Source organism: Numenius arquata, chromosome 9 (assembly GCF_964106895.1).
Source record: "Numenius arquata chromosome 9, bNumArq3.hap1.1, whole genome shotgun sequence".
Lineage (NCBI taxonomy): Eukaryota > Metazoa > Chordata > Aves > Charadriiformes > Scolopacidae > Numenius > Numenius arquata.
This window is the reverse complement of record NC_133584.1, coordinates 15,063,702-15,090,091: the sequence shown is the minus strand read 5'-3', so window position 1 is coordinate 15,090,091 and position 26,390 is coordinate 15,063,702. Positions and strand designations below refer to the sequence as shown.

Here is a 26,390-nt window from a genome sequence, read left to right as displayed (position 1 = left end):
CATGAATGTCCTGGTTTGAGGTAAAACTGAACCATGAAGGCCAACACATACATAAAGCAAAACAGAAGAGTAAATTACCCAGCATTCTGTAAAAAGAAATTTCAGTTAGGCCTAAGTGTGGAATCAAGCTCTCAGACCCTCAGTCCAGTCTCTTCCTTGAACCTTTCTTGCTGATGTGTTTTTATGCATCCAGGACTCTCCCGTTATCTGTCTTTACTCCCACTCATGGGGATCCTGCTGTGCTGTGTTAACTCCAATATAGCATCACTATCTGGATCATATTTAGCTGGATGAAACGGAGATCAATCTGTCTGCCTAAATCCTCCTGTTAAAACTGGAGGTGGAATACTGCACACTGACAGCCTGATTTACCTTCAGCCCCTGCAGGGCCCAGGATGGGAACGGGGGGAATATTGAGAATGACAATGTGCTAACAACCCATATTAGATACCCTGGAGAGACCTCAACAGTGAGCAGGTACTCCTGTATCTCATTACAGAATAATTCTAGCACCGCCTCAGCAGCATCTGGTTCTGGCATTGCTGGAGACATTATATAGGTGTAAACGTTGTGCTGATCTACACCGGAAGAGAAACTCCTATACCAGTAAGATACTGCAAGAAGATGAAAGTGAAAATTTCAACTGTCTTGTGTTGGTAAGAGTACAGAGTATCCAGTTATTCATGCGCTTTTTTAAGATTATGAACTTTTTACTGTAGGCATGATCTCTCACTACATACCACATGCTGATCTCAGTGCCTTAAAAATTGTAAGGGGAAGGATCTATGCTTTCTGGTATCTTTGAGCTGTCACTGAGTCCTGCCATGACCCTGCCAGCCTTACAGATGCCAAGGAATAGGCTTGAGTATAATAACCTGCCACACTCTTGTACACGACAGAAAGCCTATCCCAAGGACAAGCTAATTAAGCAGAAGGTATCCGTAACCAATAGGTGTGAGTTCAGTCCTTCTCATTGCTTCACTAAATATCTTTTTTATGTTTGGCATTAAACAGATTCGTGGTGCTTGGTTTCTGGGAATTCTGGCGCTGCCAATACTGCTTGCACGGCCAGTCCCCGCCTTGCAGTCCATCTGCTCGAGAGATGGGGGGAGAGAGGTTGCCAGTGAAGACTGAGGCAAACGCTGCTAGTACCACTGCAACAATACTGGTATTGCCAATTCACTTCTTCTATTTTAGTAAATTTCACATTTTTTCAAGCAAATAAGAGTCTGAATGTATATGGTATATACAACAACTTCTAGCTAGGGATATAAAATACTTTGTAAACACTAAGCAATCTGTGCATTGATAATATAATGAAGCTTCAATACATTCAGTCTTGATTCCGACTACTAAAAGTCAATGGTAAAAATATGATACCTATGGCACAGGAGACACCTGGAAAAAAATCCACCAACCTTACAAAAGAATAGTTACAGGTTTTGCTGTTTCTCACCAGGTGAGTCAATGGCAGAAGTAGAAACACATCCCGAAGTCATGAAAGCCACCTTTCTTTGTTCCTTACCCAAGATCTCATCGCTCCCATTCTTTCCTCTCCTTATCCAGTTCCTCTTCACACGTTAAACAGAATCTGCAAATGTGAACGGAAAAAAAATAAAAAAAAAAAGGAAGATACCTAGATACCTACACATAGCTACATAGCTACCAAAACGGTAGGATATGAGCATGTCCCAGGGCACTAAAGTTGAAAAAGCCTTTGATGAATTAAAAGATGCAATATTAATAATATATAAATACAGAGAAAGTACCAAGAAAACTTGGAGCATACACTGGATAGCAGATTCTGCTGATCCTGGCCTCTTCAAAGTACTCTCAAAGGTCTTCAGAATATATTCAACAGTATATTCACCTCTTCAAAACCAAGGTTAGCACGTATTTCCTTAACAAATAAATGACGATAAGTGGGTCCCCATAATTCAAACATATGGCTGGTGTGGCACATGTTTGGATTTTGCTACATTATCAAAAATACATAAACGGTGTTAAGATTTGGGCATTGACAAGTTTCTCACTGATTTTTTATAACATAATAAATATCAAACAATATTAAGATGTTAAATTCATCGATCAAGAATTATAAGAACTGACAATATTTTGTGACCAAAAGATAGCAGATTTTTTAAAATATAGAATCATGGAATAGTTTGGGTTGGAAGGAACCTTTAAAGGCCCATCTAGTCCAACCCCCCTGTAATAAGCAGGGACATTTTCAACTAGATCAGGTTGCTCTGAGTTTCATCCAACCTGACCTTGAATGTTTCCAGGGATGGGGCATCAACCACCTCTCTGGGCAACCTGTTCCAGTGTTTCACCACCCTCACTGTAAAAAACTTATTCCTTATATCTATTTTAAATCTACCCTCTTTTAGTTTAAAACAATTACCCCTTGTCCTATCGCAACAAGTCCTGCTAAAAAGTTTGTCCCCATCTTTCCTGTAGGCCCCCTTCAGGTACGGAAAGGCTGCAATACAGTCTCCCTGGAGCCTTCTCTTCTCCAGGCTGAACAACCCTAACTCTCTCAGCCTGCTCTCATAGCAGAGGTGCTCCCTCCCTCTAATCATTCTTCTGGCCCTGCTTTGGACCCGCTTCAACAGGTCCATGTCTTTCTTGTGCTGAGGACTCCAGAGCTGGACACAGTACTCCAGGAGGGGTCTCAGCAGAGCGGAGCACAGGGACAGAATCATCTCCCTCGACCTGCTGCCCACGCTTCTTTTGGTGCAGCCCAGGATGCGGTTGGCCTTCTGGGCTGTGACTGCACATTGTTGGCTCATGTCCAGCTTTTCTTCCATCAATACCCCCATGTCCTTCTCACCAGGGCTGCTCTCAATCAGTTCATCCTTCAGCTGGTATTGATACTGGGGGGTGCCCCGACCCAGGTACAGGACCCTACATTTGGTCTTGTTGAACCTCATGATGTTCACATGGGCCCACTTCTCGACCTTGTCCAGGTCCCTCTGGATGGCATCCCGTTCCTCAGACATGTCAACCACACCACTCAGCTTGGTGTTGTCTACAAACTTGCTGAGAGTACACTTGAATCCCACTGTCTATGTCATTGATGAAAATATTAAACAGTACTGGTCCCAGTACAGGCCTCTGAGGGACATCACTTGTCACTGATCTCCATCTGGACATTGAGCCATTGACCACTACCCTCTGGCTGCAACCATCCAACCAATTCTTCATCCACTGAACAGTCCACCCATCAAATCCATGTCTCTCCATTTTAGAGAGAAGGATGTTGTGGGGGACCATGTCAAAGGCCTTACAGAAGTCCAGGTAAACGACATCCATAGTTCTTGCCTTGTCCACTGATGTAGTCACTCCATCATAGCAGGCCACAAGATTGGTCAGGCAGAACTTTCCCTTGGTGAAGTCATGCTGGCTGTTTCAAATCACCACCTCATCCCCCTTAAGCCTCCTATGCCTTAACATAGCTTCTAGGAGGATCTTTTCGATGATCTTTGCAGGCAGAGAGGTGAGGCTGATGGGTCAGTAGTTCCCAGGGTCTTCCTTTCTATGCTTTTTAAAAGTGGGTGCAATGTGTCCCGTTTTCCAGTCACCAGGGACTTCAGCTGACTGCCATGACTTTTCAAATATCATGGAGAGTGGCTTGGCAACTACATCAGCCAATTCCCTCAGGGCTCTAAGATGTGTCTCTTCGGGTCTGATAGCCTTCTGTGTGTTCAGGTTCCTCAGGTGGTCACAAACTTGATCTCTTACAGTGGGAGGCAGTTTGCTCCCCCAGTCCCTGCCTTGTGGTACATCCACTCGAGAGGTGTGGGAAGAGAGATTGTCAGTGAAGACTGAGGCAAACAAATTTTTGAGTACCTCAGCCTTCTCCTGGTCTGCTGATACTCGTTTGCTTTTCTTGCTGACATACCTGTAGAAGTCCTTCTTATTATTCTTTGCATCCCTTGCAAAGTTCAGCTCCAGTTGCACCTTGGCCTTCCCGACCCCATGCCTACACAACCGGGCAGGATCCCTATACTCTTCCCAGGATTCCTGTCCCTCCATCCCCTGCTTGTGCGTTTCCTTCTTGCCTTTTAGTTTCACCAGCAGGTCTCGACTCAGCCATGCTGGTCTCTTGCCTTTGCTTAACAAACTGATTGAGGAAATCTGCATCCACTGAAACTCCTAGAAAAAGAGACATTAGTTATCCTCAGGCTTTTGGAGTTGGTTTGATAACAAATGGGATGAAAGGCTTCACAGGATAAAGGATGCTTCTGAAATGCTAACATTGATGTGTATTTTTTCCTTTTATCGGTTTGTGGTTAGCCTTCATAAGCTCTTCAAAGTGGAGCACCAGCGTATTTCTATTCCTAAAACTGAAATAAGAAATTACTACAAAATGAATTTCAGCTGGAATACAGCCAATTATTAGCATCAAAACTTTTTACAGCTCATGTCACTAAACACAGGGAATACTCATTGTGAGTGACAACATCATAGAAGGCTTTATTTTTAATCATCAAAAAAAGCAAACAACTGCAACAAAATTGCAATAGCTGACAATTTTTTCAGCTGTGTTCACCTTAAGTATAAGACAAAATACGTGTCCTGAAGGAAATTACCACACATTCTCCTTTCAGGATTCAGCTGGTTTTGTTACTTTCTTGATTAAAAAAAAAAAATAATCTTCCTTCTGAATCTTTTCAAAGATATAGGTAATTCAAGCCTCTGCCCTCAGTGTTTAGTAGTAAAGACCAAGGTTTCCTCAGCCATGGCCAACTGATGTGCTGTTGTAATCAGGCACTAAAAAGAACAGATGGCTTAACCAAATTTAATTTGCTATTTTATTTATCCTTATGCTGCCCTTTTATCATACAAATATTAAACATTTATATTATACAGTTAGAAAAATAAGACAAAGTTTAAAGCTAGTTTATGAGCTAATCTGACAAAAAAAAAATCAATCCTGAGGTACAAAATAAATCACTGAAGTATGATTCTGGGTCACTGTTTTTTTCTGACGTAGTCTGGGATAGAAACAGCAAAGATTGCCATTAGAAATTATAGTATTCAGTAATGATTGCCAGCTCAGTAGTTGATGGCAGTTATGCTGTGTCAGTGATTGGAGAAAAAAGCCCCATACAACAAAAATCCCCCATCATCTCCAACTGCATGCAAAAGCAAAGAATTTCTTAAAAGTAAACTCACGCACTGAAATCTGGCAGTCTTCTATTTCCAAGATGCTTCTCAGTGCTCAACAGGGAATGATGACATCTGCAATTTGTTTGATTACTTCTTGTGATCATTTATTCATTGCAAGATCTGGGCTTGATCATCTCCACATTATTGTCTTAGCAGTTTTCATGGGACCAGACCATTTTGTCTGATACTGTAGATCTCATCATCGTAAAATTAAAACTTCTGACGATTTTGTGGTATTGTTTTGGCACTCTGTCAGAATAACTCCTGCTGTCATCCTTCTTAGGAGACTTGACTCTAAGTAAGACTATTGCGGGCAAGAACCTACAGTGCGACAAATTAGATCATTAATTGTAAAGTAAGTTCAAACCCTATGATTTGGCAAAGATAGTTTTGCATAAATAGGCTCAGTGCGGTCTTGGAGTTTCCTTTCAGGAACATATTCATCATGGGTCATATTGTCAATCATAAACTGCTGCATTTTTGGTACACTGATTTTAAAAATATATTTCTAGGTATTCTGTATATAAGGCTGATGCAGCTTTCCTGAGTTGACTCCAGAGAACCTCATAAAAAATTAGGTGCAGAATCTGATACCACATTCATTCTTAAAATGGCCATTGACAATTCAAATTTCTGCACTTTGTAGCTGTCTTCTAATATGAGATTAATATATATTAATTTGCTAATAAATTTTCACATATTATGTCATATGCATATATATAGATTTCTGCAAAATAGCAGTCACGGGGTCAAAGAACATCTTCAGGATTATCTGTGCCCGGACCCCTTCAATTTGTCTGGTCATCTAGGGATAACAGAAGACAGAACTGAGCTCATAAATTCCATTCTTTATATTTTTATACACTGATTCATTTAGAAGCTCCCTGTCGAAAACATCAGTTACCTCAGGACACAGCAGCAACAGGCAATTAACATTAATGCCAAGTATCTGTTAATGAAAACTAAACAGATGCAAGTGCAGTGATGCAAACACACTATTGTTTCTTAGGTAGATTAGGCACAACATAAAAGGTAAAAGATAAAAACGCTTTTGTATCACTACGCTTCTTCTAATCTGCTTGCCCTGCATGTAATGCCCACAGTGGTGCTTAACTTAAAAGATATATACCTCTGGTCCTTTCGTGATTAAATTAGAGAACATGCAAGGATCAGTGAATATATGATGTGGAGTATATATACAACTCCACTGCAACTACACCCTCAGTTCTGCAGACCCCTGGCTTACTCACAAGTTTCAGTGAAGTGACTGAGCAAAGAACAATTTCAGTGTTTTTCTTCTCTGTTGGGGAAAAAATAAAAAGATAATTGGTACATCCCAACTGTGTTTCCCCTTCCTTTGTCAGTCAGCCCCATGTTATTCAGGAAGAGGGGCAATGCTGTGTCATTAAGACCAGTCACACTGCAACAACGCCTGACAGACATCTACCATTACATAAAGTAACAATAAAGTGTTATAAAGTAAAGTTTGTACTCCAGCAACCAAATTTAAATAATTTTATTATTTAAATATTTTTATTATTTAAATAATAATAACTTAATCAAAATTCACATACAACAGAAAAGAACAAAGTACATTAAATTAACTTTCTCATATCAAGAGTTTATCCAGGTCAAGTAGCAAGATTCTTTATCCAGACCCCTTGAGACTTTCATCTGTTTTCACAGGTGTGGAGTAAAACACACATTATAAATAGTATGCAAACAAAACAAGGCCAAGGGAATAATCTATGAGTTGATCACTGGGTAGTTCTGGTGTATAATTGATAAAAAGCAGGACAAAACAGGTTATAAAAGCAGCACAGAAGAACTGAAAAACTGTTTTTTTCTCTTCAGAAAAAATGTGGGCGCTCTGGGTTCTCATAGGTGCTGCAGCTGTTTCTGCTCACCTGCAGGATCTTGCCTTTGAAGGGTAAGAACAGACATGAGGTTTTATACTTGCACAATTTCTTCTGCATCAGCGAAAGCCTTTTGATTGACTTACCTGTTTCAAATCCAACTTTTTTCTCCCCTTTCAGGCAGAAGGTGTTTCGTGTGATTCCACAGAATGACGAACAGGTGGAAATCATCAATTCCCTTGCCAGCAACATAGAGGTAAAGAACTTGGGGAAGGGGCCATATTGCATTTGAAAAGAACATTTCTCCTTTTGTTCAACTAACGTATGTCTTTAAAAAAAACAACCATGCAACTGAATTAAAGTTCTAGTCTTGATTCCATTCAAGTCAGCTGGAGTGTTTCTTCAGGAGGAACAGGACCAGGTGATAAAGCTAGAGCTATGCAAATACATTCTAATTCCTTCCTAGAAAGTCTGGATAATCCAATCTGAATATCAAAGCGCCCACCAGAATTCCTTAATAGAATAAGTTAATCTGAAATGCTCTATTCAGTGGGGGGCTTTCAAGAATGTATTAGATAAAACATGGAAATTCCAACTACCAGAACTATTACCATTACAGGCAAAAACATTTTGCTCATGTAAATAATCTAAAAATCCATACTCCCAACAAATTGAACTTTTCTTTGGCCTCGAGCCTCTCATGTCATCTTTTCTTCTCTGACTTTCCTTTAAAACTGCCTTTCTCTCCAGCCAAGCTGCATGTTTCTTACTGACCTTGGTGTAGATATATGATGACACAATGACATGAGAAAAAACAATAAAGACAGCAAATGTGTTTTCAATATTTCTCATCAGCTTTGATGTTGTAAAATAGCTGTTGGTGAAAAAGACACCATTATCTGTAGGATGAAAGGATGATATTTTTAACGAAGTACAGATGTGGAGAACTATCATTAACAGGCCAGTAGAGCATGCTCAAACAGTGTTCCTTAGAAGAGTATACTATTGGAATGGTGCTACCAATGTTAAGAATATTAATATATCATGCTTGCTTTTAAGTGTTTAGTATAAAGGGATCATTCCTTTTCTTTTTAGCAAAGGAAATATCCCTGGACTACCATTGTTTTACAAAGCAATCAGTCAAGAATGATGCAGTAGTATACCCTGGAATAGTCATCTCACTTGAAGACACATAGTTCATGAACATGCCCACCAGCCCCAATTTCCTTTACATTCACAAGATGAAAGGCTGAAAAGGCATTAGATTGGCAAACCAGCTTTGCTTTTACTGGCCTTTAACAGAGTACTAAATCCAGAGGTCTGGAAGCTGACTTCAGCAAAAATACATGGAATAGTAATAGCACTGTCTTTTGTCCACCCTGCACTAAGCTTCTTCCAAAGGCACAGGTTCCTACACCAACTTTAGTGAACTTAGTTTTAAAAGTGCTCATACAGACAACAGTCTTTCCCAGTTGATTTATGTAAAGTATTCATGTGGCATCCCCCTGCTACTGAGTCAGGAGTCCATTTTTGTCTAATGCTTACAGGCAGAAACCTCCAATGAAATCTGTACAAAGAGTGAAAGAAGCGGTAAGGATAGATAGTTATAATACTGACAAGTCTGAATGTACTCAGATGCTGTGGAATACTTAGCATTTGTGAAACTGTCACTGCCATCTCCAGAATTCTGCCATATAAATTGCAGGACCTAATAAAAACTACTTAATCAACTTCCAGTTAAAATTTAAATGGATACTTCTGGCAAGCAAGGTCAGGTCACTGTAAAAGGACAGGAATGAAATTTGGTATATTAATCACAATCAACATCACCATCACACATACACCCATCTAAAATCACAACTATATGTATGCATTTATTTGTTTATGTATTCATTTGGCCTTCTTTCAGGTTGACTTTTGGCAGCCAGACTCTGTCACACTGGTAAGGCCAAAAACACAAGTTGATTTCCGAGTTGAAGCTGACATCTCTTTTGAGGTTGAAGATCTTTTGAAAGAAAGTGGAATGGAGTATAGGTAAGTTTGTTCTCAGTACTGTATTTTTGAATAGGAGATTAAATACTGGGGAAAGCGTGTTTGATCTTTTCATATTGGTCAACTGATCTTCCTGTCACAAACTTCATCCCTCCAGTGGATGACCCTACTGGGTTCAGCTTTCCTGTGGCAGTTCGAATGGACTGTAGCTGCTCTGAGTTAAAGGGGTGAGGTGAAACGTTGGTAGAGGTAGGAGGTGGGAAGCAAAGAGTTACTACTAGGAAATCCCCAGAGGTGAAAGCTCCCTGCAGGGTGAGTACAGAGGGAACAAGAAAGATTTCCCATTAAAGACAAAATGCAGCAAAGGTCTAGAAAGAGCTGGAAAGTACACCAGATGGGTTTTCATGATAGTATCAGGGAACTGAAGCTAGAAAATGGTGAGCCCCAAGGGTCACCATGAAGAGCTTTCCACTGAGTTCTCTAACCTGCAGAACAATAACTAGAGGGGCAAAAAAACCCCAACTGGTGACAAAGACAAGACTGTTGCCAGATGGAGGGCAACAGATTCCCAGGACAGCCTTGGGGTTACTCAGGTCACACAGCAGATCCATGTCAAGGATTTCTCCAAAGAGCAAACTCTTAATTAGCTCATATATTTCATGAGTATATTACACAGAAGTAAAAAAGCCCTGAATTTCCATGGCTGAATACAACTGTAGCATAAGTGGAGTGAATAGACCACACTGCCGCATTACACATCTCTGAGAATGGAATCATTGTAATGAGTAGCACTAATGGGAGGGGAAGCAGAAAAGAGCAGGATCAGGCAACTGCTTATGCTTCATATCTTGGAGTCACTGTGCAAGCATTAATTGAGGATGAGAAGTTGACTTTGGGCTGAAGTCTGAATGTCTTCATTGCTCCTTTAACTCCACCTGAGCTTTGCAAATTGGCTTGACCCATCTCGATTATCGGGCTTCTTCAATGTGTAATGGATATTCTGTCAACATCATGTACTCAGACACTGAAAGTCAGTGTTTGATCAAATTCTCACAACTTCATTTGCTGGGTGGAGAGTTTTGTCTCTCAGCCCCATTGTTTTTGCCACCAGAACAAATTCCTTCATTGGACACCACACAGCTCTCATTAAACATTACTTTTATGATCTGCTAAATCCAAGGATAATCCATCCCTAAACTTACTGGCCTTGTGTTAACCATGTCTGATTTGGATGCTGCTGGGGGAACAGAATCTAAAAATATTCTAGAAGAAATCATTTGCAATAATCCCATAGCCCACATACAGCACAGGAATCCAATTTCAGTGGAATTTCCTCTTTGGCAGAGGAGGAGTTACTCTACGTGTGTTAGTTTTTCCTATAATATTCATGAACTCCCTCAGGTCCATGCACAAATCTTTTGATTGCAACAAAGGCCATAATGTCTGGAAAGCGTCCCTGACAAACTTGAGTGGAGCGTCCTTGTGACAACCCAAGCTGTTACAATTTCTTTGAAGTGCAGCTGCAATGCCGAGACATCATGTCAATGTAGTCATTTGCACTGTTTGTTCTGAAGGCTGGTGGCGCCTCACAAAGTGGCCTCCTGCTCTTCTATCCAAGTCACAAATGATCAAGGACATATCCTGGATGAATAAGATTTGTAAGAATGTTAATACAAGCACTGGAAAAACAAGAGGACTTCATTTTTTGATAGCCAAGGTTGAAATACAAGCAAAAGGTCCTCAAGAGCATGCTCAACAATGAGCTGTCCCTTTGTGTCAGCCCCAGGGAAAGATCCAGATGGGATGCTGGGGTTTTCCTGCCATTGTTTGTTCTACTTTAATAGCCCACCTCACCTGCAGTGAAGCAGCTTGGAGGATGGATAATGTCACCTGCAAAAGAGCTGTCAAACCACACCTAATCTTTGGAAGCTCAATTTGACAAAGAACTTTGCCAGGCAAACCTCTCTGGGTTGCTACACGGGAGTGTTATGTTGCTGCAGTCTAACTGTGCTCCAGTGCCCTAAGTTCAAGAGAGGGCCCTTTTCCTGTTGAGGCAGAGACAATCTGGCAACATGAGGTCAGCCCAAAGCTCATTTTCTACACACACTCTGTCTCAGCATTGCCATTCTTCCTAAAGCAAACTTGCTACCCTGGAGGTTTGTTAGTATGGCAGTAAGTAGGCAGGTCCTAATTAGGAAGAAGCTATTGCTCCCTGATCATTCCAGCCGCAAGGTTGAGGCAGGAAGTAGGTTGAAACTTGAACCTGATATATTTTATTTTCAAACACATAAATCAACCCCCCCACATTTCACTTTACAATCCATGCAGCCTTAATTCCAGGAAGGCCCTGAAATGTCTGTCTGGTGCTTGCTTTCCTGCTAGCAAATTGTATACTTCTCTTCACACTTTTCACGGTGTCTTATTGCAGAGTTCTGATTGACAACCTGCAGGCTGCAGTGGACGCCCAGTTTGACAGCAAAGCTCGTACCACCAGTCACAGCTATGAAAAGTACAACAACTGGGAAACGGTAAAGTCTAGAAGCTTGCAGCTTTATTAGATTGGTGCCTTAGCCTCTGTAGGCAAAATTGCTTCTGATATGCTTCCAGCCTTCTTCCCTTGTCCTCTTCTGTCCCATCCATTAATTTGATAACTCCTCCAAACTTTCCTTCCCCTTCTCCTTTAGTGCTCATTACTGAGTTAATTTGTATAATCCATCCCCTACACCAATTTCTTCTAGGTCTGCTCCCACTGCTGCAAGGAAACAATGGCAGAAATCCAATGACTAGGCTGACGTGCTTCACTACTAGTTGCTCTTTCCTTTTCACTCCTTCCGCCACTTCCTCTGATAAATAACTTGATTTCATTCCTTGCCCCAATTCTAACTCTTCATCTTCCACCCTAAGATCTCCCCTCCTCCCTCCTTTTTTCACAGCCATGCTCATTTTTCCTGAATTTTATCTTGACCATGTCACTCTTCACACCTTTGCATCACATTGCATCACAGTCCTTATATTTAAAAGTATGACAATCTGCCTTTCATGTCTTTCCTTGCAAAAATCTTTCATTTTTGTGCCTATCATTGCCTACTAAGCACCTGTTACATTTTCAAACAGGAAAATTTGTATTTCCTCTCCAAGTACTATCTGTAGATCATATGCAGATCTAATCCATATTCTTCCATCAGAACTCTCCTAAAAAAACTTCTCTTTTTACAAGGCTATTAAAAAATAAAAAACAAAAGCTCCACTGACTGCAAAGATTAGTTGCATGCAAAAACCCACCAACATCTGTAACGTCAACCATTATTTCTAATGTTTTCTTGACAGTTTGTCTAGATCTGTCTGCTGTTTCTTGTCTTTTTCTTAGTTCATAGATAGCTCTTTGGGCATGAAATGCTTTTTTGTGTGGATGTGGCAACTTTTTTGTGAGCTTCTGAAGGCACCTGTAACAAAGGGAATCTGCTCCAATATTAAGATAATAAAGGCTGTTATTACTTCCCTTAAATAATAAGTAGAATGAAGGAAAATTTCTTTCTTTTGTATCCAGCATTGGTAGACTTTTCCTACAAATCCCTGTCCAGCACTTCTGTCAGTAATTCAAGAATGATGATGAATAAAAGAGCCATGAAGCTCAAAAACATTACAACATGTAGAAGATTTAAGGAATTCAATCTAGTAAACTTAACAAGAAAAACAGTTTTCTTTTGTTAACAGAGCTTAAGTGTTGACAAGGTCATGACTACATAGGGTTAGCATTCAAAGGGTTTTGTAATCCACCAGCCATACTCCAATGACAGGTTTAAATAAATTCATACTAAAAAAAAATCAGTTCAGACATATAGCTCTAGTATAAGTAGGAATTGATTCTTGGAAATCTACAAAATGTATCAAATATTAGGTCAAGTTAGGTGCTCAGAAGGACTGTTCTGGCTTGAAGCCTGTGAATTAATTACTTTGGACCTGAGGATAAACACATCTGTAAATTTAACCTCCTTATTAAACAGATAGCTGCTTGGACTGCTGATATCGCTGCTCAGAACCCAGGCCTTGTCACTCGCAGTGTAATTGGGGAAACATACGAGGAACGTCCAATGTACATTCTCAAAGTAAGTGCTTTGATTTCTTTGTGCCAGACTTTTCCTCTGTTAACTTCCACAAGATTATGATGTCTGTTAAAACACCAATGATGCTAAGACAGTAATATACATTTTGCAGAAAATCTAATACATTTTGTTCACTACTACTATGATTCATTCAACTTTTAAGATTTTTTTGAAGAAGGGATATAATGAAAGAATAGAAGTTCAGACATACAAATTTAACCACACTCTCGAGAGCTATTTGAACAATCATCTACCTTTATATTCTCTCCATCTGTTGTTTGTAAACCTATTTAGTCTAAAAGGATCTATAAATGTCAGTTTCTCTAGGAATAGGCAACAAATTTCTTTGGTTTTGGCATAACTCTTATGAATAAATAAGATATGATGACTTAAATAAAGGTGAAAGGATAAAGATTACTTGCCCAAAATTGCATAAGCATTTACAATAATATATATTATTCAAGCAAACAAGATCAGCTCTTAGAGACACTACAGGAAATAAATCAACAGTGCAGAAAAATCAAATAATTGGGGAGGGGTGCAGTGGAAAGCTTATCTACATTAATAAAAATGAAATTATTAAGAGCCTATTGTTTTAGCTTGAATATCATGGTCAGGTACAGCTGAGAGCACTCCATAGATTTCCATTTAATCAAGGAATGCTGTATTTGGATAAAGTTTGACTTTTAAGGTCAGCAAGCTGAATGACTTGTTCTGCATACAAATTATTTTGTTTAAGACATGGGGTTTGTTGGTTTTTTATCCTAGGTGGGAAAAAGCGGTCCAAATAAGAAGGCCATCTTCATGGATTGTGGTTTCCATGCAAGAGAGTGGATCTCCCCTGCTTTCTGCCAGTGGTTTGTGAAAGAAGTCAGTAAGCTTAATGATGAAAAAATATTTTACAAAATGCAACTAAGTTTAAGAAAATCTTAAGTGAGCAGCAAGAGCTGAGGAAGCTGCAGATTGCCTTTTTACTTCTAAATACCTGTCTACCCAACCCTTCTCTCAGCTCAGATAGTCAGGGTGTAACTACCTGAACCAGATCTTAGTGGTTGGACCTGTAATCTTTCAGCAGCCTAAGACTATCTAAAAGCATACGTAAGAGGTACTGACAACTACAAGGGTTACTTACACAGTCTATAAATTTCTTTTCTGCACCTGTAGTCAGAAAGGTGAGAAACAAGCGAACAGGTAACATTATAAACATAGTCATGTTCTTCATATAGGCATAAGGAGTAGGGAATAAGGAAATTCAAGGGAACATCAGAAGGCATCTAAATGCATATCAGAACAGCTGTCTACCTACAACGTCAGGTGCTGTATTCCCTGCAACAAGCTTTACTCCGTAAGGCAACAGAAAGGACGGAAACCTACCATCAGCTAAGCACAGAGTGCACTGAGGAAATGTACCCAAGAGAGGAGGGAGGCTATAGACGAAGCTCCCTAAACTCCACTTGAAGAGAGGGAAATGCTTTTACATCCCTTTGAGCTGCCACTTCAAGTTGTACAGGATGGTTTCTAAAACATGAAACTATATTCAGGAAAGAGCTGCACAGGTGGAATTAGCTTCACCCCAGGCTGGGATACTTTAGGCCTTGAATTAAACAATTTTATCTCCTTTGTCTTTTCCTTCTCCTCACCACCAACATAAAGCCGGTGGGAGTTATTAAATGCTTCACAATCTTCTCTACAGAGAAGAGGTATATTCCCCCTCAACAGAGGGAGATCAATCAACTTAGCAGAACAACTCACTGATTGAATCTGAAATTGTGTAAGAATTTCTGCTTGAAGATTAGGAAAAAAAAAAACCAAACCAAACCCAGAAGCAGTAGCTGGGATTTAAAACCGAAGGAAAGGAAAGCCAAGGTACATGAGTGAGTCACGCTTGCAGAGGCATTGGTGGCAAGTATAATCTCAGTCTGATCAGACAGCCATGCGGTTTTGTGTAGGGAGCAGTGGAAATTGAAAGTGACATCTCAGTGGAGTCAATGGGAATGTGATTTCATTATCTCCTAATAAGGCTGCAGACAGTATGTGCTACCATTTTTCTCTTAGCAATTCACGTCACTACAGCTGTCATTTTCACTGTCTGGTCACTTAATTAATGGGTGTACCTGACACCAGCAGCAGCTCTGCTCAGTGGATCCAAGTGTGGATAGGCAGAAGTGCTTTAAAAGCGCAGTCCTCTGAGCGTCATCAGTGGTTCACTTGGGACTGCTTCTAGACATAAAAATTCTAGACAAAAAAACACTAGAGAAAAACATAAGCAAAGTGGATTGTTATATGTATCTCTGAAACCCCCCCCCAAGCATTCAAAAAAAAAAAACCAAACAACAAAAAACCAGGAAAAAATAAGTTTTAGTGATCTGAAAAGGCTTTTCTAGATTCTACAGTCAACCTTCCCACTTGGTAGTCACAGGACAATGGATGCCTTTCTCCATTGCATTGCTCCCTGTGTAGTCCTTTACATCTGGGGACACTAAAGGAAACATGGGTGCAACATACGTGTTAGGGCAAATTTCTATGACCATCTCATGTTCCCTCAACACCGATATAAATCTGTGAACAAGCATACAAAGTGCCAGGCCACGAACAATCAGGATACAGAGGATTATGGCAGGAGTTCTTATATTTGTTATTCAATGTATGTATGTGGAAAAGTGCAGGGAAAAATCTTCCTCCCTGTGAACACATGCATCCCCAGCATTACGCCTGGAAGTGTGTAAGGATGTTCTTTGGAAGTATTCTCTATAATTTTGGTGATTGATGAAATTTCTCTGCACAAACAGATATAAAAATAAATAGGGGAATAATGATTTTTCCTTCTCATATAAATTAAGCCCAAACCTTTACGGTGTCAGGTAATAGAGAGAACTTTGCTCTGTCTGTAAACAAGGAGCTAGTAGATGGAAATCTCTTTCCAGTGATTTAATACCCTGTTCAAAATCAGTACTGCTTTGCCATATAATTTATCTAACAGAACGAGATGGCTTTCTAACAGCGGTGTGGTTTGAGTCAGTGTAAATCCTCTAAGTATATGTAATATCACAGAGTTGCCCTCTCCGTGGTAGAGTGACCTGGATGACTTCACTCTGGATTCATTAAATCCAGACCCAGGCCTTTAGATACGTACAGATCTATGAATGCATCGCCAGCTTTTTTCTACTTTTCTCCAATTAGGCTGTTGAGACTTATGGAAAAGATACTGTCATGACCACACTTCTTGACAGCTTGGACTTCTATGTTTTGCCTGTTGTCAATATTGATGGTTACGTTTACACTTGGACCAAAGTAAGTACATTCTTCTTTCTCAAGATGACTATTGCTGGAAAATCCAACTGTTAGAACTTTCTCTTAGTTTTGATCTATGCTTCATACATCAAAATGTTGTGTTTCAGGACCGCATGTGGAGAAAGACACGCTCTAAAAATGCTGGTAGCCGTTGCCTTGGTACAGATCCCAACAGGAATTTTAATGCTGGCTGGTGCAGTAAGTGTCTCCTAACAATAGCTGCAAGTGATCATACAGAGGTGCAATAGATGCTTAATTATAGATTTTCCCTACCTGATGGTTGGTCCAGTTCAAGCTTGAGTGAAGACCACCAGTATAGCATTGTGGAGTAGCTTGTGTTCAATTTTTGAGGCAGCTTTGGGCAAAAAACTTTGGTTACCAGTATCATCAGTATGTCTACCTCTATGAACAGATATATATATATACACACACATATATACATACACATTTTTCTATGAGTTCAGAACAGAAACCGAGTTTGCTTTTGGTTGGTTTCACTTACTGGACAGGGATTTCTTTCGAGTGGTTTCCATTTGTGTCCTAGAAATGGAGAAGATATGCAAGGAGAGGATTGTTAAGTACTAAAGCAAATCAATATCCCAAATCACTTAGATAATACAGGACTTTAAATCAATACTCATGTTTTTTCAACTATGTACACCCTACAGGGCATATTTATTAAATGCTTTGTCATGTTGCCCAGTGTCTTAACTATGCAATAAAATATTCTCTTCTCTGATACGGCACGTGTAAGTAGGATTTCAAAGGCTTATCTACAAAAGTGGTGTAACATAACTCTCTTAACAACCAGCTTTTTTTATTAAAAGCTCATTAAATTCACCTTTCTTACCAGCTCTTGGGGCGTCAAAAAGCCCCTGTGACTCCACTTACTGTGGCTCTGCACCTGAGTCTGAAAAGGAGACCAAGGCTTTGGCTGATTTCATTCGTGAACATCTTTCTACAATCAAGGCATACTTGACGATTCACTCCTACTCCCAGCTGCTACTGTTTCCTTATTCGTATACTTACCAATTACCATCGAATTACGAGGAACTGGTAAGTCTCTTTGTCATTTTGACATAATGAAAAGAATAAGTAAAAATCATCACTTGCTATTTAGGTCCATTTAACTTCAAGCAGTTTCTTTAACATCTGGAAAGAATCTGTACTGCCAGTTTTTGAAAACACTTCAGTCTTTCTTAGCAAGAACAAGGGAAACCATGATGGCTTCAAGCTAGTTCAAGCACAGGATAAACCCAAGAGGCTTATTTAATTTCCACATACACCATGAATTTGCCACAGGGTCAGGTTTGTCTTCCAGTCATGCTACACAGAAACCCACTGTGCTGTGCTGCACTGATTCTTCCCGACTCGAGAGGTTGCTGTGTATGTAGCTTTAATACATTACATAGAAACATTATGCCCTGTAAGTCAAGCTAACAGCTTGATAGATTGTAATAACTATGAAATGACTGAACTGGTATCAGCAAGAGCAGACAAGGACCTCTGTTTACCAATTCCTACCGGACCTTAGTTCTTGCTAAAGTAAAATGGAGAAACTCCTATTGATACAGGTTCAGGACAACGAGGCAGTTTTTTAATCAAAGTTATAATTAAAAATAGTTAGATACAAAACAGATTAAATATTTCAGTTTTGAGGCCTTTCTAAACAGGCCTGGATTCAAACACACCTTTTATTTGGAAGAGAAGAGGATGAATGTTGAGTTTTAAAGGACAATGCCTCTCCTATTCATCCTAGAGAAAAGCCAAACCCTAATGCCATTTAAGTAAGATAACAACAGTTTGGAATTTTATTGGTTTTTTTATCCTCAAAAACAGAGAGAGGAGTTAAAACTATTACATGAGTATAAAAGTTGTAAACATTTTATAAGGCCAAAAATCATCAATCATGAATAATAAAATGACTTCAGTTCTCTGGCATATTAGCAATTAGAAGCTGTTGGCAGGGAAAACAACACAGCAAAACAAAACAAACAAATCTTGATTCCCTCTCTTTCCTGGATGCTGCCAAAAGTCCAAGGCAACAACAATGCGTGTTGCTTTGCTGTGCAGGTTTGACAGATTTATGAGTGCTCCCAAACAGATGTCATGATTCTGAAGCATAAATACAAACTGGGGCCAACAGTGAAGTTTCTTGTGACATTTTTTACAGCTTAAAAGAGGGATGAAATTAAGATTAAGATTTTGTTTTCTTAATTTATATTGCAGAAATGTTTAATTGTAATTATTCCAGGGAACTGTAGTAATTTCTTGTCTTCAGTTTTTACAAAAGCTTCACATTTCACACATTGCATTTCAGTCTAAAGTAATAAAACAACACAAAACCCTTGAAGCTGCTTTGTTGTCAAGATCACAAAGTTCCCATGTGTTAAGGATTTGCATGACATTCTGCCCTATTTTTTGAATCAAGAGGAAATGTGATGAAACATAACTAAAAGTACAGCATGTTTCTCACAGTATTAAATGGGAAAAGTTTACATTGACAGCTCATTATTAAAACAATCCCTAACAATAAGAAAGAACCTATGTGCTTCTCTAGCTGTTCAAATTCTTTTATTCAATTAAAAATTTATATTGGCAATGTTCTATTCTAATACACAGTAAAATTTAATGAATCACCCATAACTAAAGTTCTACAATTTTTATCAATAAAAACTCTCTTTTCCTGCCATAGAGGACAAATCTGCTATTACCATTCAGCATAAAAAAAATAAATAGCTCAGGAATTCAGGCTATATATTTCTCTTCAACCATTTGATTTCACTTTGTAAGTTAGTCTTTCCAACATCACTTTATCTTATATTTTAAATCGGGCACACTGATCCCAGAGGGAGTTCCATTATTTCCCACTACAAAGCAACCACAAATCTCCCCACCATGACAAGGTGACCTTATGAGTGTTTTTCACTTCTTTAATTAAGGAAAAAATATTTCCTCTATTGGTGATCCCAACAAAAAGACAGCAGGATCCCAGAGGTGTTCAACTTGTGCAGTATCCGATTTTAACAAGGGAAGATTTCTTGCCAAAAATCCTTCTTTTGGAGAATGAGATCAGAGCATCACCCAATCAACATTGCCTGTAGTTGGGATAATTAAACAGAGAGGGCCTAAATCGCTCTAGTGTCAGTAGATTAAATAGACTGACTTCAACAGGCTCTGGGTCAGGTTTGAAAGTGCAGCTTTTCAGCTTACTTCAAATAACTAAAACACATTAATTTAAGCTGTGACTAAAGAAAATTTAAGATTTTCAATCAGCAATTGTACTTGTTTGAAATGAGACAGGTACCAAAAGAGGTATTATTTTATATACCAATTGTTGTGTTTCATGTCCAAAAGTTCTGTCTAGATTTAGAATTTAGAGAAATGCTGAAGAATGAGAATCTCAACTTTCAATAGAAATTGTTTGGGCAAATAAAAGGATCATAAATCATTTTGAAAATGAAGCAGCAAAATTTATAGTGCCATTATCCTATCTTAGATGTTATTTTTACTCTGACAGATCTAATAAATTAAAGGAAATATAGTTGCAATTTCTTATCTCTTTCAGTGAGGAACTGGACATGTGCTTAAACAAAACCCCATATGTCTGCTTATCATTAACGACAGTTTGTTCTGTTGTATTTAATTAAAGGTAGCATAATACCATGGGTCTTATGCTGCATTCCAGTGTCTGAGATATAGAAGGGCACAAAAATTAAGTCATTTGAGATCGAAGACACTAAGTCTGCAGAAGAGAAAGATCTAGAGAGCGTTTGCACCTTCCTTTCCTGCAAGCATGTCCTTGGGGCTCAAAAGACTTTTTCTGTTCACAGCCTCGAGAAATCACCAGAAGGCATAAAACTGTTCTAGCGTTGGTTGCTCAGGTAGAACTGGGCACTCTGAGAATCCCAGACAACCTTTATGCTCCACTGCATTGCTGCAGCAAATCAGAGCTATCTCAATGTTACTGTAATTTACTTTGAGTCAGGGATTAGAACTATCCCTCAACCACCCCCGGCCCTGGGGTGTAAAACAAGGTGAAAGTCACGTATGTCCCTTTCTTCCTGCAACTTCTCACTCTTCTCCTGAGGTGGACGAGGAGCACTGAGGATCTCAACCCCACAGCTCACAAGGATTTTCCCAAAACTTTTCTCTCTTTGTTCAGGATTGTTGCTTTGTTTCCCCCCTGCCCTCCTGGGGTGCTGCACAAAACTTTCACTGTTATCCAAACACTACTTGAACAACAAAAATAAAAATATCCAAGACAGGAAAATCTAGGTCAGGAATTTCTCAGAAGTTACACAATATTCTTGTGATGACACCCTGAAAGAAATATGTATTCCTTTTGGTGAATCACATTTTGCCTGCTTCATAATCCTCTTGACTTATTCTTTACTATACCCTGGAGTGTTACCCTGCACACAGAGTACACGCTCAAATCCATCTCCTACAGAGAACAGAAGCATTAGCTTTTCACAATTAAAAAACGTGCTTGGCAAGACCAGTATCTCTCCACACCCCAAAAAGATTCTCTTCATGTTCATTTTACTATTCACATTTTTGTCCTCTTGCAATAAAGAACTCTGTATTTAATCTCACTTTTCATAAACAGTTCAGCTCATACTTTTTTAATCAGTTCATATTTTGGCCTTAGTTTCCTACTAGGTCACCCTATGCTTTCCTCATTTTCAGCAGACAAATCTAGCTTTATCAGTTCTTGTTTGTATTTGAATTGGCTCTGAACTATGATTTGATAGAGCAGAGGAACGTGGATCGTGCCCTTCCTTCCTTTCCAGACTCAATTCCATCTCTCAGTCAAACAACAAACTCGGTGCCAAATAGATGGCTGCAGCCAGCTCATACTCATTGTCAGATTAATATATGTGTATAATTAGTTTGGCAGGCTGCAGAATAACATAATAATTTACAACCCAAGATAATTTTCTAGACACAAGATTTCAGTTTGTATTACTTGAAGGCACACTGGCCACATGAGCTATTGTTTAAAATCACCAAAATTTACCTTCTATATTAGGTTGGTTCAGCATTTCATTTGTTCTTGAGTGCTTAAAATAGGACACAGTAGGAAGTGGAGATATGCCCAGAGTCTGTGCAGCCTGCAAGAGTGAATTTCAAATATATTGCATGACTTTGTGAATATCAGTCTGATTATTTAACCTGGGAGCAAAGTCTTTTTACTCCTGACTTTATTCCTGAATGTGTTTAAGATATATATATGAAGATCTGTGGTCAAGAATTTTTGAACAGCAAAAATCCTATCATCTAAGGGACTTAGACATACCAATGAGGAATTGCAACCTATGCTGTTGTTATATCTGTGCTATTGCGAACTTGTGTGATTGTACTACTTGTTTCAAGTAAATATTGGTAAAGTCAATTGGGAAGTGCAACAAACAAGAAAGTGGGCAGAAAAGCAATATTTGCAGTTGGCTTTACAACTCCTTCACTGAGTTTGCCACAACAGGTGTCCCACAATAGAACTGCTCTGCATTGACAGTCTTACAATTGTGAAAAGGGTGCTTTTTGTAGCAGCATCTTCCAGACGAAGGTCATGTATGACTCTGGGTGAAAGACAAGAGTCTCCAACAGGCACAGGGCACGTTCACCTGAACTCAGTCACACTGGAAACTCCCTCACCAGGGACTGATTTTTTAAACACTCTGTGAGACTATCACAGAGAAACAGGCTTGCAAAGAAAAAAGAAGCATCATACTGAAGTCTTCCACTTGGCTGGATTCCCTGGACTCTTGGGGGACATGTTTAACCATGAACAACAACAGAATAGTGAACTAAATTATACATCAGCCATGGACTCTTCTGAGGGGAGGCTGTTTTTATTGGCAAAACAGGAAGTCTCAGAAGTTTAGTTCATTTGGCAAAAGCTAACTTCGCAAATACCACATTTTCAGACTTTCATTACAAAGGAAGTTGAGGGTCACTTAAGTAGCACATGAGACCGAGGTGAAGTCAAAATACAGTTTTCAGCCTTGGGCAAATCAGTTTGCAGCCCACTGAGGGAAGAGAGCAAGAGGTTCAGTCAATCAGTGAAAAGGCTTCTCCAGATCACTGTCAGGATGAGGGTGAAGGGAGTTGTCCACATGCAGCAGCTGCATAATCAACGTCCCTGAAGTGTTTTTAAGCAGCAGCAATTTGCTGGCAAATCTAGCCTGATGATACAAGAGTAAAATGAGGGAGATGCTCCCAAAAAAATTACCTATTAACACACAGAAGGTGCTCAGCCTGATAATTTATCTTGTTAGTTCAAAACTCCAGATGTGGTGAGAAAGAGAGGCCATTAACATATCTTTCATTAACAGCTAATAACTGAAAAAATAGGTTTAAAGGTCGTGAATTATGTAAGATAATGGCTACTGAGAACACAACTTTGCTGTCTCACTGGCCCATGCACTCTACACAAGATCAAGCAAATATTAGTAATTGCTGTGTAAACACAGACGGGTGCTCGGCGCAGGGAGCACTACCTTCTGCTGAAACCACCAGCTCTGTGAGTTCAGCTGCAAGTCAGAAGCTAAAAAGCCATTTCTGCTCCCAGTTACAAGGAGTGTAATTTGGAGTTATTTCTAGGACTTGAGGGCGCCAGTTGTTTCTCTGCTACTATAACTCTAAGCAAAATTTTCCTTGCAAGAGAGGGATTTTTAACAGTAAAAAAAAAAAAAACCAACAACAAAACAATGAACAAACAAACAAACCACAACAATTCAGTTAAGCCAGTTACACAAAGAGATCTAGAAAATCACTGCACAGCAAAGACTGTCCTTAAAGGTCAAAAAGATAGCGATGTTTCTCCTTGCAGCTGTATTCCAAATAACAAACAGACTTGAAAACCCAAACCACCTTTCAAAGCTAAATATAACTTTCCCTTTTGAAAAATGCTAGGCATTACTTATATACCTCCGTATAAATCTCCATGTTATTTCCTTTTTATGGATGGTTTTGAGTAATTGTGCTTTTTTTAAAAAAAAAAGAACAAAAATTCCTCCTATTTTGTATTTACACTCACAAATATTTACTTCATTTTTATTATTCTTACTAGTTTATATTATAGTATTATTAAGAGGTGAGTTTAATTCCTATAAAGTAGATTTTATTTTTTTTTTTTACCTTTAGGTTTTGGATTATAAATCTATTAGGAAAGAAAATGGTAGAGAGTCAATTAAAGGAAAAAAAAAATCAGATACCAAAACTTCTGAAAAAGTTTAAATTTCATGATCAAATCATAAATGCTCAGCCATGTTTTTCACTTAGAGAGGGTCATTTAAAATACCACCTTGATCTCCAGACTGGAGAGCTCGGGGAAGTTGTTTATTTGGATTCCAGGCTCCTAACAGCTGGAAATTTCCACTGCTCTTTCTACAAATCTCTTTTTACAGCTTCCTGGACAATAATAAAAAATCCCTCAGGTAAAAAGATTTCCTGACGTACTTTTTCTGGTATCTGTTCTGGTATGATTTAAAGCCATCATCTGGCAGTTGAATGAAAGGAATGCCCCATTCTTCCCAAAGAGCAGCTCTGCTGTTCTATTGTCCCTACCAAGCAGTTTATGAGAGAGAGATCAAATACTAGTTACCAATAGGTCCATACATAATATCAGACTATCTTTACATATTTAATTTCCACTTTGCATATATTTAAAAAGAGGAAGAATCAGTTTACATTTACAAATTCATCTACTATTGAGAGAAGATTTGGCTTAATCTCAGATGCCAGTTAAATGTATATATTATAAACAAAAGATGACTGAAGAAAACACAGTATCATTAGCAGATAGTCTCCAACCTCTACAATTCCCTCAATGTGTGTTAAAAATTACTATGGATTTTAGAAAAATCAGCTTGTTCAGGCATTAAAAAACCCCAACAAAACAAAACCAACCCAAACCCCAACCCTGGAGAGAACTCAGCTCCCCCAGTTGCTCTGAATCTAAGACTGTGAAATGCAAAGCAACAGCATTCTTCTTACAACTGCTTGTGTTTGGACAACAGAGAGGCCAGAAACCAAATGCCCCATTCAAGTACAGCCAATGTAAGGACAAGCTTCAAATAGTCTTTGGTCTGCCCCCTTTAAATATTCTTAATGGGCTACATGACCACAAATTCCTACAGCAAACTCCCATAATACTAGGATGTTCAAAATCCAATATTTTGGAATGGGGAAACACTTGCAATTCTGCAATATAGCAGGCTGCCAGTGCTAATGCAAACATATTTTGATGCTGTTTTGTAGAAGCTGGGAAAACTCTCTCACTTAACTAAGATTTTCTAAACATGTTGTCCAAGATGCCATTTCAAGTAATTCACAGGAACGCTTGAAGCATAAGGATGAACAGAGAATACTTCACAATATATCTTCCACCGGGAAGTAAGCCAGAGTATAACCTACAGAGGAAGAAGGGGCTGGAGGAAATTCCTGGAATAGTAAGCCATTCAGCTGAAAGCTATAAAGATATGGCAACCCATTGCTTATTCTTATACTGAACATCTGCTTTCAAATATCATTCATATTTATCATCTGTTAGTAATAGTTTTCATGTTTTATTACCAACATGCTGTATAATGAAGAACGGGAAAAGGACACGTTCCAAAGAAAAGTCTGCAATTTTCCTTAATGCAAACGTACAAAGCTTCATATTACTGTTGATGGGCATGATCCAACCCTCACTGAAATCAGTGGGAGTTGAGTGAGTCCCTCTGTGCACAGGAAATGAATTGAAATTAATGAGACTACATATGGTTCCAAGGTAATTTATGCCTTTTTCTGGCTGTTAATATTTATAAGACCTTAATCTTCTTCCACTTGTATCAGTGTTCAACTTCACTGACTAAGCTGACTCTCCTCTAAATTTATAGCTGCACAAATAGAAGAAGAAAGGCTATTGTACATTTGCAATTTACTGTACCAAATTATTGTTATTCTCTAAGATTCTCATACCTCGAAATGAGATTCCTTCTTTAGTTTTAATATTGTACAAGTTTTTTCTAAATATAAAAAATCCTGTTACCTATTGTCCCCTTACCTATCCAAAGTATACTGGACTATACACAGCAGGCTGTACATCAGTAGAGCAATACACAGACTGGACTATACTCCATCAAAGCGTGGAGAAAGAACTCTTTACTGATAAGCTCTTTTCACAACAACAGGACAAGCCCTGCCTTGTCAGCCACTGACATCTAGTCATTCTGAGACGTGAACAACAGTTTTAAAATAAAAACTACTCAAGCATGGCTTTTCAGTGTATTCAACAATGTATTTTCTTAGATTCACTCAGAAAATCTGCACTTATCATTCTTCTTTTCCTACAGAATTCCATTGCTCATGATGCATCCAAACAGCTGGCCAGTTTGTACAACACCAAGTATACATATGGCCCAGGAGCTACAACGATCTGTGAGTACTGGCCTAAATATACTCACCATCTATATTAAGTGCTACTAAGACTATCAAATGCAGGTTTCTAGTGATTCTCATTCTTCTTCCAGTTTAGCTTATTTACATTTTCTTGCATGCATCAGCTGGAACGAAGCTCACAAATGGCCTAAAATCACAGAAGTTTTTCCATAAGCAGGAAAAATCAATCAATTCACTGAATATTCCTTTTTTACTCTGTCCTTTCTGCATTTCTGGCTATGTGACATGACTCTAAAATATATCACATTTCAACATGTAGCTGCACTTTCCCAGTTAAGATTTATTTTTTTATCAACAGATCCTGCTGCAGGGGGTTCTGACGATTGGGCTTATGATCAAGGCATCAAGTACTCTTTCACTTTTGAGCTCCGAGACACTGGTAGATATGGTTTCACTCTCCCTGAATCTCAGATAAAGCCAACCTGTGAAGAGACTCTACTTGCTGTTAAATACATTGCCAATTATGTCCTTGAGCACTTGTATTAGAATGGAGTTCTAAAAACTATTAAAGAAGGTTTTATTC

At 38.9% G+C, this 26,390-nt stretch overlaps 1 protein-coding gene across 1 annotated transcript; it reads left to right on the top strand.

Moving 5' to 3' along the window:
• Positions 1 to 499: 499 nt before the first annotated feature.
• On the top strand, positions 500 to 26,390 carry CPB1 (carboxypeptidase B1). The gene is made up of 13 exons (XM_074152922.1): positions 500 to 656; positions 1,015 to 1,168; positions 7,030 to 7,105; positions 7,212 to 7,287; positions 8,941 to 9,065; positions 11,452 to 11,551; positions 13,028 to 13,129; positions 13,895 to 13,996; positions 16,307 to 16,417; positions 16,525 to 16,615; positions 17,271 to 17,473; positions 25,762 to 25,846; positions 26,166 to 26,390. The coding sequence occupies exons 3-13, from the start codon at positions 7,035 to 7,037 to the stop codon at positions 26,351 to 26,353; spliced, it is 1,254 nt and encodes a 417-aa protein (XP_074009023.1). The 5' UTR covers positions 500 to 656; positions 1,015 to 1,168; positions 7,030 to 7,034; the 3' UTR covers positions 26,354 to 26,390.